General features: G+C 49.6%; 1 protein-coding gene across 1 annotated transcript in view; it reads right to left on the minus strand.

Annotated features, from left to right (window-relative positions):
* Window positions 1-16,784, minus strand: part of PSMD14 (proteasome 26S subunit, non-ATPase 14) — a 498,726-nt gene that overhangs the window by 418,920 nt on the left and 63,022 nt on the right. The window contains exon 2 of the mRNA XM_078681663.1: window positions 2,152-2,203. Within this exon, the coding sequence (XP_078537789.1) occupies window positions 2,152-2,199 (48 nt within the window). The 5' untranslated portion in view covers window positions 2,200-2,203. The remainder of the gene's footprint in view (window positions 1-2,151; window positions 2,204-16,784) is intronic.

Below are 16,784 nucleotides of genomic sequence, written 5' to 3' on the forward strand. Positions count from 1 at the left end.
GAATGGGCCCAGCCCCACAGGGAGGAGGGTGAGGGGGTGAGTAGAGGAGTGGGTTTTAATAACAACTAAGAGTGGGAGGAGGAGGGCAGGGAGAAGGAGAGCGCCAAAAAGGTAAAAAAAAAAAAAAAAAAAATTTAAAAAATACATTTACAAAAAAGAAGTGTCTGCCGGAGGAGCCTTCAGTGGAGGGACACAGGCCGCCGGAAGCAGTACTTGGTCTAGGCTCCATGACAAGAGAAAGACTTGACGCCCAGGAGAAGACGATGGCGAGGAGGAGTCCTGACCAATAGGTGATCAAACCAGACCTATTGGGAAACTAGCCAATAATAAGTAAAGTTACATGAGAGCCACGTGAGAGGCAGTCAATGGGTAACTAGCCAATAATAAGTAAAGTTACATGAGAGCCACGTGAGAGGCAGTCAATGGGTAAGCAAAGTGGCGTATGAGCGATGATAAATAAAGGCATGTAATGGGTGGGCTCAAAGCCCGTTTTAAGATCTTTTTAAACTTTTTTTTGTTTTACTACAAGAGATTTTGCAAGCACAGCGCAGGCGAAACCTCAAAGTTTCTTTCATTAAAGCCCATCACACAAATGGCTTTCTGCAGACTTTTGCAGACCACCAATCTTGTGGTAGTTAATCAGAAGGAGTCGGAATTTGCAACCTACCTCATGAACTTTACTGAAGGTAGTGTGGACGGCAACACAATCTCATATGCAATTTCGGGAACTGACCTATTGGTGCATAGATTTGCAAAATGCCACACTAGTCGCAAATTGTGACCGAGTATTAATACATCTGGCCGTTAGAGAGAATAATACCCAGTTCATGGTTATTGTATAGTAAAACAGGTTCACGTGATAGATGCGGCCAAGTCTGTAGGCTCCTCCTGTATAGGTTTGATTTCTGTGTTTGCTCACCCCTGCGGTACTCCAATACATGAACATGCTTCTGAAAATTTACCATGAAAGAAGCTTAATGATCAGTTTGTAATCCCGGTGTAGTTGATGTCAATCTTTTAATCTGTACTATGTGGCTCTCGGACACAGCCAAGACTAAAGCTTACAGACCAACTTAATGCCTCAGTAGCTGATACCATTCTTGTATTCTGGTGCTGGCCTACTGCATCTGGACTAGGCCAAACTGTGATCTTTTTATTCTTCATTTTTTTGACTTGCAAAAACGCGAGTACAGAAACAAAGCAGTTGGAAAAGCTCCCCAGAATTATGTGACCGACTAACACCACCCAGAGAAAAAATGATGTTATCATTCTGAGATGCGTTATTTCACATTCGGGAAAGAGGAAATGTAATGCAATCACTTTCCTGCTTCCCAAGCAGAATTTTAAAAGTCAGACAAGAGTTATTTCAGGTAAATCACACCAGTTAACATCAAAGTATCAGAAGCACGGGCATAGATGAGCCAAGGGTCATTGACCTCCACAACTTTTAATGAGCAGAGAAACAAATCGCATGCAAATACAGTTTGTCTGGCATGTTTGATGTAAAATTCTAACCCTGAAGCAAAGGATGTAATTTTGTAGCATACCCGAGCGCAAATATTTGCAACCTTAGACAGTCTCAGAATCGACAAAAACAATTGTATGTTAATGAGTTAGCTGGTTTCCAAAAAAGGATTACATTTTATATATGTATAGTTGGGTGTACTTTTAGATGTAATCGTATACATTGTGTTTTAACATGAGGAAATCTATGAACAAAAATTATTTCCTTTCAAACTAAAATGCTCCAAATTACAGACTAATCCAATAAATTGACACGGTCACTTGCACACAGTGACATCACTCCCTTCTAGCTAATGAAAAAGGAAACTTGACAATAAGACATGATTGCGTGATAACAGTGGACGATTTGAGTAAATAAATTCATTTTTAAATATGAGAAGCTTTAAGCATCCTTACTCAGGTGTCATTATAAAAAAAAAAACTAGTTTATGGAAGAAAATATTGTAAGAAGTATCGAATACAAGTAAAGTACACCATTAGCGTAGATCGAGCAGGCACTACATTCTACAGGGCAGTGAGGATATCAGGTTCTCGTTCATTCAGTATTAAGTGTTACTTTGTTATACATCGGTGTCCAAATATTAGCGGTCGGTGAAGTGAGAGTGAACTGAGAGGTCCCATACTAACCTGACCAAGTCCTGGCATACCTCCGCCGAGTCTTAACAGTCTGTCCATATTCCTAGAAAACAAAGAAAACAGAAAACCTTTAACCTCAGAAATGTTTGCTGTATTGCCATGTATATAATTCACCTACCGTCACTAAGTATGTCAAAAATATTGGTGGTAATTACAACACAAGACTTCCTGTTAATTAACACCACATATTAATTAATTCGAGAAGCTGTCTTCCCCACTAATTAACAGGCCTTATTTTCTACTTTGCTACTAAGTTATCCCCGTCGTCACGAATAAAATTCTAATGTTATTTTGGAAAACCTTAGTATTATTCTGTACCTGTGCTTTCGAAACTAGCTCTTTTAGAATGCCGGAAACTAATTCCTTTTGTATTCGTGGATACAATTTCTATGACTAGAAAGCACACATTAAAAAAAACAGTAATGTAAACGTAAGGAAAAAAAAGATTTAAGCAGCATCTCTCATTAGTCAGTTCTGTGCCAATTAACTTACAACTTGTCAGCTGATATCAAAACTGCATGTGATGCATAATGTGAACATATTATGAGGTAGTAATCAAAAGCACATTACTACATTGAAATAATTATATTTTTATTTTAAATTACTATGAACATTAGAATATTGATTAATATGTAGTTCAAGCAGACGCCTCTCTCCATATGCCAGTTTCTAAAACAAAGGACATAAGCATGTTTTATTTAAAATGGTATGGTAGATAAGAACAACACTACAGCCCGTGTTTGTGAATTTCACGTTAAAACCATCGACCCATTTGCAAAGGCAATACGGCTTTACGAGGAAATCTCTTGTGCACTTGAGCTTACATTTCTCCACAATGAAGGTACTTATTTTAGCAAAAAATCTTGACAAAATCAATCACCTACTATTTTACATCAAAGGAAATGAAAATTAGTTCAAATTCCACTTACACCACTGATTTAGACGGGTTACTGAGATACACCCTATTTCCTAGCATTCCTTCACAGACTACTCACAATTGAAGATGTCCTGTAAAGATCCACCAATTAAATAAGGTCATACTTAGAGTGAGTGACGGAGCTCAAATTAAGCTTTGGCCCACAAGAGGCCAGATACTGCTAGAGGTTACGCCATGCTGGTTCTCAAGCAAGCAGGGACAATCCTTGCAAGTAAAAGCAGCCGGCTAAGACAACTTGCCCCTCCAGCCGTTGGGTGCAGTGAGTGGACACATTCCATGCCCAGATACTATAGTAAATATATTCTTTATTCATTTGTAGAATTTGTTTAATAACTGAAAATATTAAAAGGAATACATAGGAAAAGAAATGAGCAATATTCAAATAAACTGAACATAAGAAAACGAATAAAAATACATTTGAACCAAAATAATGCATCTCTGAAACATAAAGTCTCGTAAATTAATAGAATGTAAAGCGGATACCTGAATTAATTTATTGTAAGTAATTTTGCTCAATAGGGGACTTCAGAAGCATAGACTAGGGGTAGGTCGAATCAACTTGACCAGAAAAGCAATTATTTTGTCACCATTTTGTATGTGCTAAACAAGGTGAAAATGAACACAGCATCTTGCTTATAAGTAAACAAGTCGGTTTTAACTTTAATGTTAGAATGTAATTAGCGAACTGAGGAGCGCAGAAAAGACAGAACCAACATTATCTCTTGGGTTATCAGAAATGCCACAACCATGGCCGTTAGTCATGAAGGGTGAGGCCAGTGGTCTCACTTTGCACTGCGAAACGAAACGCCAAACAAGCTGAAGTATTTTGTACCACCTGCATTTTCGATAGAAGGGACTCAGTGGATGCTACAACAAGTGCATTGCCATAGTCGAGGTGTTATAAATGGGGGTCTCTAGTTAGCAGAAGTAGGTAACTTTGTCCAAGTAGGGACCCTTCTTCAGAGTAAGGGAGTTACACTCCTAAAATATCTCCTGCCCTTCCCTTGGTAGATTGGCACAAGCAGTCAGGCTTATCTCAGAGGCAGTGTGTAAAGCATTTGCACATAGCCAACAGTAATACAGTGAAAACTCTACAAAAGGACACCACTCCGGTTTAGAAAAGTATTTAATAATTTAATATATCCAAAAGAAGACCAAAACAATAAGAATCCAACATACAGTACTTGAATATATATATATATATATTGCAAAATATCCTTAAAATTGTAGAAATATCTCTAAAACACAGTGCCTACGAGTCGGGAGCTCTGTCCGGGGCTACAGGGATGCTGAAAACAATAGAGTTTAACAGTTCCCGCCGACCGAGTCAGTACGGGCCAGTTAAAGCGGGGACAGCTTCGTGAACAGTAACTCGTTGCAGCGGGCACGTTGATGAGAGCCAGTCGTGGCAACCATTGGGGTGTTGGAAAATGGAAGCGGTTCAGAGTGCGGTGCCCTAACAATGCAGTGCAGGCAGCGGCTCTGTGACGATTGTACAGACGGCATTGGTGAGACCAAGGCTTACGGTGCAGGGTGAATAGGTGCTCCATGCGGTGCTGGCAGATTGCAAAGCAAGCCACAGAGCCGGTTAGCGGGAGCTGGCATCGATTGGCCCAGAAGGCTGTGTGGGACGAGGCGGTGCGTTGTGAAACTTACGAGCGGTGCCCCCAGCCATGATGCGGTCATCGGTGTCGAATTGTTTTGAAAGAAAGAGGCCCCTACCTAAACGGATAAACCCTAGTAGGGATATAACACTTCTGTTCGGTGTCGAAGTCAGCAGCAGCGACAGCGTCAGTGAGACCAGGATGGTGAAGTGTAGCGGGCGGAGTGCGGTGCCCAGAGGTCCCGGTGCAAGCAGTGGCATGACAGCGGCGATCGGCAGCGGTGGTGAGACCAGGGTTGCAGTGCGAAATGCAGACAGTGCCCTCTGTGGTGCCGTCAGGAAACAGAGCCAGCGACGGAGTCGGTGACTAAGTCGGTTACATTTCCCTCCTCTGTAGCAACTGCAACAGGAGTTCCAGACACGGTGCCCAGAGGTTGGTGAAGTCTTTGCAGTCCCTGAGACTTCAGAACAGGAGGCAAGCTCTACTTCAAGCCCTTGGAGATACTCAGTACAAGTAAAGAAAATTCAGTCCTGTCCAGTTTTTTCACTCCCCAAAACAGAAGCAGCAACTGCAGGACAACTCAACAAAGCAACAACACAGCAAAGGGGAAGTACTCTTCCTGGCAGCTCTTCTTGGCAGGTTCCTTGATTCCAGTAAGTTTCAAAGTTCTGGGGTCTGGGCACCAAAATCTATCTGTTCCCTTAGGCAGAGAGTGGCTGTGCTTAGTCCAAACCAGTTCTGTTCTCTGTTGCCCAGTTTCCTGGGATGAGGTGAAGACAGCATTATTCAAGGCAAACCAGGCCCGTTTAGGTGCAAAGAAAGCTCCTCCCACTACCCTAAATGCAGCCTAGGTCTATTCAGCCCAGCCCGACTCATCCAGGAGACGCACAACACACCTTGACCCCCCCCCCGTGGCTGTCTTAAGAGAATGCACATCCCCAGCCCCTGTTCCTCCAAAGCAAGACAGTCCATCCACAATCCCAGCAGAGGCACAAGGGATGGCTAAGCTAGAAAATACCTACTTTCTAAAAGTGGTATTTTCAAACACAGAACATAAAAATCATCTTTACTAAAATATGTATTTTTACACTCTGAGTCCAGGCATACTAAACTCCATTCTCCTATCTTGTCCCAATGGGAAGTTATGCTTATAAGATGCTATAAGTAAAACTCCCATTCTTTCCCATGGAAAAGATATCCTTCCAGTGGTTAAAAACGAAATTCAGCACCAGAGCATGTCACACATACCGGTACATGGGCTACCTTTAACATACACAGCACCCTGCCAACAGGGATACCTTGAGCCTACCTTAGGGGGGACGTATGATTAAGGAAAGGGATGATTAGGGCCTGGCAAGGGGGAGCACTTGCCAGGTCGACAGGCCAGTTACAACATGCGCGCAGACCTTGCAGTGGCAGGTCTGACATACCTTTTCAGGTCTACTCCTGTGGGTGGCATAATCAGTGCTGCAGGCCCACGAGTAGCATTTGACTTACAGGCCCTGGAACACTCAATGCACTTTACAAGGGGCTTAACAGTAAAACAAATCTGTCAGTCATGGAAAACACAAATCAATAATAACAATTTACACCAGGCGCACGTGCACTTTCACACTAAACAGCACTGAGAAAGTGCACAGAGACACTAAACCAGCAAAAACCGGAGGTCAGAAAGCAAAAAGACAGGGTAAACACACCAAAAGATGCCAGGTCTAACACATGTCCCCTCCAGCTGAAAGTAGGGAGAACTACCCGACAACCTGGGTGCGCTCTTCACTAAGGCAGAAGATCCTGGACAGACCAAAAGCGTTGGCTTGTTCTGTTCCAGGGCGGTGTTCCACTGTAAAGTCCATTCCATGTAGGGAGATGGACCACCTCAACAGTTTTGGGTTATCACCCCTAATTTGCATCAACCACCTGAGAAGCCTGTGGTCTGTCTAAACTCGGAAGTGAGTCCCAAACAGGTAGGGTCTTAGCCTATTCAGTGCTCAAACGACAGCAAAGTCGTCTCTTTCTAGGGCACTCCACCTCTGTTCCCTGGGAAGTAGTCTCCTGCTAAGGAAGACTATAGGCTGGTCTAGGCCCTCTTCGTTCAGTTGTGAGATCACTGCTCCCACACCATGCTCTGAAGCATCAGTCTGCACTACAAATTCCATGGAGAAGTCTGATGTCTTGATCACGGGCACCGTGCACCTGGCTGCCTTCAGGGCATCAAAAGCTTTCTGGCAGGCCTCAGTCCAGATCACCTTCTTGGGCTGCTTCCTGTAAGTCAGCTCTGTTAAGGGGGCAACAATGGTGCCACAGCCCTTAACAAATCTCCTGTAGTAACCGGTGAGGCCTAAAAAGGCTCTCACCTCGGTCTGGGTCTTGGGGGCTCCCAAGCCAGAATTGTGTCAATCTTGGGCTGTAGGGGCACCACCTGGCTGCTGCCTACCTGGTTTCCCAAGTACACCACAGAGCCCTGCCCGATCTGGCACTTAATGGCCTTGAGCGTGAGGCCTGTTCTTTACACAGCCTTTAACACTTCCCAGAGGTGCTGCAACTGAACACTGCAATGCCATCCAGGTAGGTGGCACTGAAATCCTCCAGTCCAGCCAACACCTGGTTGATCAACCTCTAAATGGTGGCAGGGGCATTCTTCAATCCAAAGGGCAACACCCGGATTTGGCAATACCCCTCTGGGGTTGAGAATGCTGACTTCTCCTAGGCCCCATCGGTTAAGGCCAGCTGCCAGTATACAGATGTCAAATCAAAAGTGCTGAGGAACTTGGCATCTCCCGATCGATCAATGAGCTCATCAGATCTGGGAATGGGGTGTGAGTCAGTCCTGGTGACGGAATTGAGCCCACGGTAGTCCACACAGCAAGGCAGTTCTGGAGGGGCACCGGGTGCAGCAGCCTTTAGGACCAAGACCATTGGGCTGGCCCAAGGATTGTTGGAGGGCTCTATCACCCCTAATTCCAGCATCTTAGAGACCTCCTCTTTGATGCTAGCCCTGAGCCGTTCAGTCAACCTTTAAATCGTGTGCTTTACAGGAGGGCTGTCACCAGTGTCCACGTCATGGGTACACCAGTGGATAACACCTGGAGTCAGAGAGAACAGTGTGGCAAACTGTCCCAACAACTGGTGACAGTCACCCTGCTGCTCTGGGGTCAGTGTACGGGAGAGGATTACACCTACCTCTAACCCATCGTGCTCCTTGGAGGACAGGGAGAGGTTCACTGTCCTCTTCCACAGCCTCATCTGTCGCCAAGAGCATGCTCACTTCGGACCTCTCGAAGTGGGACTTGAGGCGGTTCACATCGAGGACCTTCAAAGGGTTCCTGGGAGTCTGCAAATTTACCAGGAAGGTGACTTCACTTTTGTGCTCCACCACCTCAAAATGCCCAGTCCACTTGTCCTGCAAGGCACAAGGTTCCACTGGGGCCATGACCCACACTTTCTGGCCAGGCTGAAACTCTACCAGAATGGCATTCTGGTCCTACCACCGTTTCATTTTCTCCTGACTTCCTTCCAGGTTCGACTGAGCGAGTTTCCTGAAGCAGGCAGTTTGGTTCCGGAAGGCCAGCATGTAGCTAAATGCATCCTGGGGAGTTTTCCTGGGAGCTGCCTCCCAGCCTTCCTTGACCAAACTAAGAGGTCCTCTCAGAGAGTGCACATACAGAAGCTCAAAGGGACTGAACCCTGAGACTTCTGTGGTACCTCCCTGCAGGCAAAGAGCAGGTATGGCATGAGGAAGTCCTACTTACACCTCGTGGGTTCTGTTAGACCCTTGATCAAACCCTTCAGGGTTTGGTTGAATCTCTCCACCAAACCGTTACCATGTGGGTGGCAAGGAGTGGTGAACTTGTAGGTTACATCACACTCCTTCCACAGGAATGTCGTATACTTAGATATGAAATTGGTCCCATGGTCAGAAACCCAGAGAGGTGACCTATGCGGGGAAAAATCGCCATTAATGCCTGTCCCACCACTGGCGCATCGTCGTCCTGAGAGGGATTGCCTCCGGGTACCGGGTGGCATGGTCCACCAAAACTAGGATATACCTGTTGCCCATGGCTGTCTTGGGATCCAGTGGCCACACAATGTCCATCCCAACCCTTTTAACAAGCATTTACAATGCAATGGTTTTGCCTTTGTTAAAGTTAGAGCTATTGGCATTGCTCTTGACACTCTGAAGCTCCACTCTGAAGCTCCACTCTGAAGCTCCACTCTGAAGCTCCACTCTGAAGCTCCACTCTGAAGCTCCACTCTGCACTCTGAAGCTCCACTCTGAAGCTCCACTCTGCACTCTGAAGCTCCACTCTGAAGCTCCACTCTGCACTCTGAAGCTCCACTCTGAAGCTCCACTCTGCACTCTGAAGCTCCACTCTGAAGCTCCACTCTGCACTCTGAAGCTCCACTCTGAAGCTCCACTCTGAAGCTCCACTCTGAAGCTCCACTCTGAAGCTCCACTCTGAAGCTCCACTCTGAAGCTCCACTCTGAAGCTCCACTCTGAAGCTCCACTCTGAAGCTCCACTCTGAAGCTCCACTCTGCACTCTGAAGCTCCACTCTGCACTCTGAAGCTCCACTCTGCACTCTGAAGCTCCACTCTGCACTCTGAAGCTCCACTCTGCACTCTGAAGCTCCACTCTGAAGCTCCACTCTGCACTCTGAAGCTCCACTCTGAAGCTCCACTCTGCACTCTGAAGCTCCACTCTGCACTCTGAAGCTCCACTCTGAAGCTCCACTCTGAAGCTCCACTCTGAAGCGCCACTCTGAAGCGCCACTCTGAAGCGCCACTCTGAAGCGCCACTCTGAAGCGCCACTCTGAAGCGCCACTCTGAAGCGCCACTCTGAAGCGCCACTCTGAAGCGCCACTCTGAAGCGCCACTCTGAAGCGCCACTCTGAAGCGCCACTCTGAAGCGCCACTCTGAAGCGCCACTCTGAAGCGCCACTCTGCAGCTCCACTCTGAATCTGCAGCTCCACTCTGAATCTGCAGCTCCACTCTGAATCTGCAGCTCCACTCTGAATCTGCAGCTCCACTCTGAATCTGCAGCTCCACTCTGCACTCTGAAGCTCCACTCTGCACTCTGAAGCTCCACTCTGAAGCTCCACTCTGAAGCTCCACTCTGAAGCTCCACTCTGAAGCTCCACTCTGAAGCTCCACTCTGAAGCTCCACTCTGAAGCTCCACTCTGCACTCTGAAGCTCCACTCTCCACTCTGAAGCTCCACTCTGAAGCTCCACTCTGAAGCTCCACTCTGCAGCTCCACTCTGCAGCTCCACTCTGCAGCTCCACTCTGCAGCTCCACTCTGCAGCTCCACTCTGCAGCTCCACTCTGCAGCTCCACTCTGCAGCTCCACTCTGCAGCTCCACTCTGCAGCTCCACTCTGCAGCTCCACTCTGAATCTGCAGCTCCACTCTGAAGCTCCACTCTGAAGCTCCACTCTGAAGCTCCACTCTGAAGCTCCACTCTGAAGCTCCACTCTGAAGCTCCACTCTGAAGCTCCACTCTGAAGCTCCACTCTGAAGCTCCACTCTGAAGCTCCACTCTGAAGCTCCACTGTGAAGCTCCACTCTGAAGCTGCACTCTGAAGCTCCACTCTGCACTCTGAAGCTCCACTCTGCACTCTGAAGCTCCACTCTGCACTCTGAAGCTCCACTCTGCACTCTGAAGCTCCACTCTGAAGCTCCACTCTGAAGCTCCACTCTGAAGCTCCACTCTGAAGCTCCACTCTGAAGCTCCACTCTGCACTCTGAAGCTCCACTCTGCACTCTGAAGCTCCACTCTGCACTCTGAAGCTCCACTCTGCACTCTGAAGCTCCACTCTGCACTCTGAAGCTCCACTCTGCACTCTGAAGCTCCACTCTGAAGCTCCACTCTGCACTCTGAAGCTCCACTCTGAAGCTCCACTCTGCACTCTGAAGCTCCACTCTGAAGCTCCACTCTGCACTCTGAAGCTCCACTCTGAAGCTCCACTCTGCACTCTGAAGCTGCACTCTGAAGCTCCACTCTGCACTCTGAAGCTGCACTCTGAAGCTCCACTCTGCACTCTGAAGCTGCACTCTGAAGCTCCACTCTGCACTCTGAAGCTCCACTCTGCACTCTGAAGCTCCACTCTGCACTCTGAAGCTCCACTCTGAAGCTCCACTCTGCACTCTGAAGCTCCACTCTGAAGCTCCACTCTGCACTCTGAAGCTCCACTCTGAAGCTCCACTCTGCACTCTGAAGCTCCACTCTGAAGCTCCACTCTGCACTCTGAAGCTCCACTCTGAAGCTCCACTCTCCACTCTGAAGCTCCACTCTGAAGCTCCACTCTGCAGCTCCACTCTGCAGCTCCACTCTGCAGCTCCACTCTGAATCTGCAGCTCCACTCTGAATCTGCAGCTCCACTCTGAATCTGAAGCTCCACTCTGAAGCTGCACTCTGAAGCTCCACTCTGAAGCTGCACTCTGAAGCTCCACTCTGAAGCTCCACTCTGAAGCTCCACTCTGAAGCTCCACTCTGAAGCTCCACTCTGAAGCTCCACTCTGAAGCTCCACTCTGAAGCTGCACTCTGAAGCTGCACTCTGAAGCTGCACTCTGAAGCTGCACTCTGAAGCTCCACTCTGCACTCTGAAGCTCCACTCTGAAGCTCCACTCTGCACTCTGAAGCTCCACTCTGCACTCTGAAGCTCCACTCTGCACTCTGAAGCTCCACTCTGCACTCTGAAGCTCCACTCTGAAGCTCCACTCTGCACTCTGAAGCTCCACTCTGAAGCTCCACTCTCCACTCTGAAGCTCCACTCTGAAGCGCCACTCTGCAGCTCCACTCTGCAGCTCCACTCTGCAGCTCCACTCTGCAGCTCCACTCTGCAGCTCCACTCTGCAGCTCCACTCTGCAGCTCCACTCTGCAGCTCCACTCTGAATCTGAAGCTCCACTCTGAAGCTCCACTCTGAAGCTCCACTCTGAAGCTCCACTCTGAAGCTCCACTCTGAAGCTCCACTCTGAAGCTCCACTCTGAAGCTCCACTCTGAAGCTCCACTCTGCACTCTGAAGCTCCACTCTGCACTCTGAAGCTCCACTCTGCACTCTGAAGCTCCACTCTGCACTCTGAAGCTCCACTCTGCACTCTGAAGCTCCACTCTGAAGCTCCACTCTGCACTCTGAAGCTCCACTCTGAAGCTCCACTCTGCACTCTGAAGCTGCACTCTGAAGCTCCACTCTGCACTCTGAAGCTGCACTCTGAAGCTCCACTCTGCACTCTGAAGCTGCACTCTGAAGCTCCACTCTGAAGCTCCACTCTGCACTCTGAAGCTCCACTCTGAAGCTCCACTCTGCACTCTGAAGCTCCACTCTGAAGCTCCACTCTGCACTCTGAAGCTCCACTCTGAAGCTCCACTCTGCACTCTGAAGCTCCACTCTGAAGCTCCACTCTGAAGCTCCACTCTGAAGCTCCACTCTGAAGCTCCACTCTGAAGCTCCACTCTGAAGCTCCACTCTGAAGCTCCACTCTGAAGCTCCACTCTGAAGCTCCACTCTGAAGCTCCACTCTGAAGCTCCACTCTGAATCTGAAGCTCCACTCTGAATCTGAAGCTCCACTCTGCACTCTGAAGCTCCACTCTGCACTCTGAAGCTCCACTCTGCACTCTGAAGCTCCACTCTGCACTCTGAAGCTCCACTCTGAAGCTCCACTCTCCACTCTGAAGCTCCACTCTGAAGCTCCACTCTCCACTCTGAAGCTCCACTCTGAAGCTCCACTCTGAAGCTCCACTCTGAAGCTCCACTCTGAAGCTCCACTCTGCACTCTGAAGCTCCACTCTGAAGCTCCACTCTGCACTCTGAAGCTCCACTCTGAAGCTCCACTCTGCACTCTGAAGCTCCACTCTGAAGCTCCACTCTGCACTCTGAAGCTGCACTCTGAAGCTCCACTCTGCACTCTGAAGCTGCACTCTGAAGCTCCACTCTGCACTCTGAAGCTGCACTCTGAAGCTCCACTCTGCACTCTGAAGCTCCACTCTGCACTCTGAAGCTCCACTCTGCACTCTGAAGCTCCACTCTGCACTCTGAAGCTCCACTCTGAAGCTCCACTCTGCACTCTGAAGCTCCACTCTGAAGCTCCACTCTGCACTCTGAAGCTCCACTCTGAAGCTCCACTCTCCACTCTGAAGCTCCACTCTGAAGCTCCACTCTGCAGCTCCACTCTGCAGCTCCACTCTGAATCTGCAGCTCCACTCTGCAGCTCCACTCTGAATCTGCAGCTCCACTCTGAATCTGCAGCTCCACTCTGAATCTGCAGCTCCACTCTGAATCTGCAGCTCCACTCTGAATCTGCAGCTCCACTCTGAATCTGCAGCTCCACTCTGAATCTGCAGCTCCACTCTGAAGCTCCACTCTGAAGCTCCACTCTGAAGCTCCACTCTGAAGCTCCACTCTGAAGCTCCACTCTGAAGCTCCACTCTGAAGCTCCACTCTGCACTCTGAAGCTCCACTCTGCACTCTGAAGCTCCACTCTGCACTCTGAAGCTCCACTCTGCACTCTGAAGCTCCACTCTGCACTCTGAAGCTGCACTCTGAAGCTCCACTCTGCACTCTGAAGCTGCACTCTGAAGCTCCACTCTGCACTCTGAAGCTCCACTCTGAAGCTCCACTCTGCACTCTGAAGCTCCACTCTGAAGCTCCACTCTGCACTCTGAAGCTCCACTCTGAAGCTCCACTCTGCACTCTGAAGCTCCACTCTGAAGCTCCACTCTGCACTCTGAAGCTCCACTCTGCACTCTGAAGCTCCACTCTGCACTCTGAAGCTCCACTCTCCACTCTGAAGCTCCACTCTGAAGCTCCACTCTGAAGCTCCACTCTGAAGCTCCACTCTGAAGCTCCACTCTGAAGCTCCACTCTGCAGCTCCACTCTGCAGCTCCACTCTGCAGCTCCACTCTGCAGCTCCACTCTGAATCTGCAGCTCCACTCTGAATCTGCAGCTCCACTCTGAATCTGAAGCTCCACTCTGAAGCTCCACTCTGAAGCTCCACTCTGAAGCTCCACTCTGAAGCTCCACTCTGAAGCTCCACTCTGAAGCTCCACTCTGAAGCTCCACTCTGCACTCTGAAGCTCCACTCTGCACTCTGAAGCTCCACTCTGCACTCTGAAGCTCCACTCTGCACTCTGAAGCTCCACTCTGAAGCTCCACTCTGCACTCTGAAGCTCCACTCTGCACTCTGAAGCTCCACTCTGAAGCTCCACTCTGCACTCTGAAGCTGCACTCTGAAGCTCCACTCTGCACTCTGAAGCTCCACTCTGCACTCTGAAGCTCCACTCTGAAGCTCCACTCTGCACTCTGAAGCTCCACTCTGCACTCTGAAGCTCCACTCTGAAGCTCCACTCTGAAGCTCCACTCTGAAGCTCCACTCTGAAGCTCCACTCTGCACTCTGAAGCTCCACTCTGAAGCTCCACTCTGCACTCTGAAGCTCCACTCTGCACTCTGAAGCTGCACTCTGAAGCTCCACTCTGCACTCTGAAGCTGCACTCTGAAGCTCCACTCTGCACTCTGAAGCTCCACTCTGCACTCTGAAGCTCCACTCTGCACTCTGAAGCTCCACTCTGCACTCTGAAGCTCCACTCTGAAGCTCCACTCTGCACTCTGAAGCTCCACTCTGAAGCTCCACTCTGCACTCTGAAGCTCCACTCTGAAGCTCCACTCTGCACTCTGAAGCTCCACTCTGAAGCTCCACTCTGCACTCTGAAGCTCCACTCTGCAGCTCCACTCTGCACTCTGAAGCTCCACTCTGAAGCTCCACTCTGCACTCTGAAGCTCCACTCTGAAGCTCCACTCTGCACTCTGAAGCTCCACTCTGAAGCTCCACTCTGCACTCTGAAGCTCCACTCTGAAGCTCCACTCTGCACTCTGAAGCTCCACTCTGAAGCTCCACTCTGCACTCTGCAGCTCCACTCTGAATCTGCAGCTCCACTCTGAATCTGCAGCTCCACTCTGAATCTGAAGCTCCACTCTGAAGCTGCACTCTGAAGCTCCACTCTGAAGCTGCACTCTGAAGCTCCACTCTGAAGCTGCACTCTGAAGCTGCACTCTGAAGCTGCACTCTGAAGCTGCACTCTGCACTCTGAAGCTCCACTCTGAAGCTCCACTCTGCACTCTGAAGCTCCACTCTGCACTCTGAAGCTCCACTCTGAAGCTCCACTCTGCACTCTGAAGCTCCACTCTGAAGCTCCACTCTCCACTCTGAAGCTCCACTCTGAAGCGCCACTCTGAAGCTCCACTCTGCAGCTCCACTCTGCAGCTCCACTCTGCAGCTCCACTCTGCAGCTCCACTCTGAATCTGCACTCTGAATCTGCAGCTCCACTCTGAATCTGCAGCTCCACTCTGAATCTGCAGCTCCACTCTGAAGCTCCACTCTGAAGCTCCACTCTGAAGCTCCACTCTGCACTCTGAAGCTCCACTCTGCACTCTGAAGCTCCACTCTGAAGCTCCACTCTGAAGCTCCACTCTGAAGCTCCACTCTGAAGCTCCACTCTGAAGCTCCACTCTGAAGCTCCACTCTGAAGCTCCACTCTGAAGCTCCACTCTGAAGCTCCACTCTGAAGCTCCACTCTGAAGCTCCACTCTGAAGCTCCACTCTGCACTCTGAAGCTCCACTCTGCACTCTGAAGCTCCACTCTGCACTCTGAAGCTCCACTCTGCACTCTGAAGCTCCACTCTGCACTCTGAAGCTCCACTCTGAAGCTCCACTCTGCACTCTGAAGCTCCACTCTGAAGCTCCACTCTGCACTCTGAAGCTGCACTCTGAAGCTCCACTCTGCACTCTGAAGCTGCACTCTGAAGCTCCACTCTGCACTCTGAAGCTGCACTCTGAAGCTCCACTCTGCACTCTGAAGCTCCACTCTGAAGCTCCACTCTGCACTCTGAAGCTCCACTCTGAAGCTCCACTCTGCACTCTGAAGCTCCACTCTGAAGCTCCACTCTGCACTCTGAAGCTCCACTCTGAAGCTCCACTCTGCACTCTGAAGCTCCACTCTGCACTCTGAAGCTCCACTCTGAAGCTCCACTCTGAAGCTCCACTCTGAAGCTCCACTCTGAAGCTCCACTCTGAAGCTCCACTCTGAAGCTCCACTCTGAAGCTCCACTCTGAAGCTCCACTCTGAAGCTCCACTCTGAAGCTCCACTCTGAAGCTCCACTCTGAATCTGCAGCTCCACTCTGAATCTGCAGCTCCACTCTGAATCTGAAGCTCCACTCTGAATCTGAAGCTCCACTCTGCACTCTGAAGCTCCACTCTGCACTCTGAAGCTCCACTCTGAAGCTCCACTCTGCACTCTGAAGCTCCACTCTGAAGCTCCACTCTGCACTCTGAAGCTCCACTCTGAAGCTCCACTCTCCACTCTGAAGCTCCACTCTGAAGCTCCACTCTCCACTCTGAAGCTCCACTCTGAAGCTCCACTCTGAAGCTCCACTCTGAAGCTCCACTCTGCACTCTGAAGCTCCACTCTGAAGCTCCACTCTGCACTCTGAAGCTGCACTCTGAAGCTGCACTCTGAAGCTCCACTCTGCACTCTGAAGCTGCACTCTGAAGCTGCACTCTGAAGCTCCACTCTGCACTCTGAAGCTGCACTCTGAAGCTCCACTCTGCACTCTGAAGCTGCACTCTGAAGCTCCACTCTGCACTCTGAAGCTGCACTCTGAAGCTCCACTCTGCACTCTGAAGCTCCACTCTGCACTCTGAAGCTCCACTCTGCACTCTGAAGCTCCACTCTGCACTCTGAAGCTCCACTCTGCACTCTGAAGCTCCACTCTGAAGCTCCACTCTGCACTCTGAAGCTCCACTCTGCACTCTGAAGCTCCACTCTGAAGCTCCACTCTCCACTCTGAAGCGCCACTCTGAAGCGCCACTCTGAAGCTCCACTCTGAAGCTCCACTCTGCAGCTCCACTCTGCAGCTCCACTCTGCAGCTCCACTCTGCAGCTCCACTCTGCAGCTCCACTCTGCAGCTCCACTCTGCAGCTCCACTCTGCAGCTCCACTCTGCAGCTCCACTCTGAATCTGAAGCTCCACTCTGAATCTGAAGCTCCACTCTGAAGCTCCACTCTGAAGCTCCACTCTGAA

Source organism: Lissotriton helveticus, chromosome 3_1, assembly GCF_964261635.1.
Source record: "Lissotriton helveticus chromosome 3_1, aLisHel1.1, whole genome shotgun sequence".
In the NCBI taxonomy this organism is placed as follows: domain Eukaryota; kingdom Metazoa; phylum Chordata; class Amphibia; order Caudata; family Salamandridae; genus Lissotriton; species Lissotriton helveticus.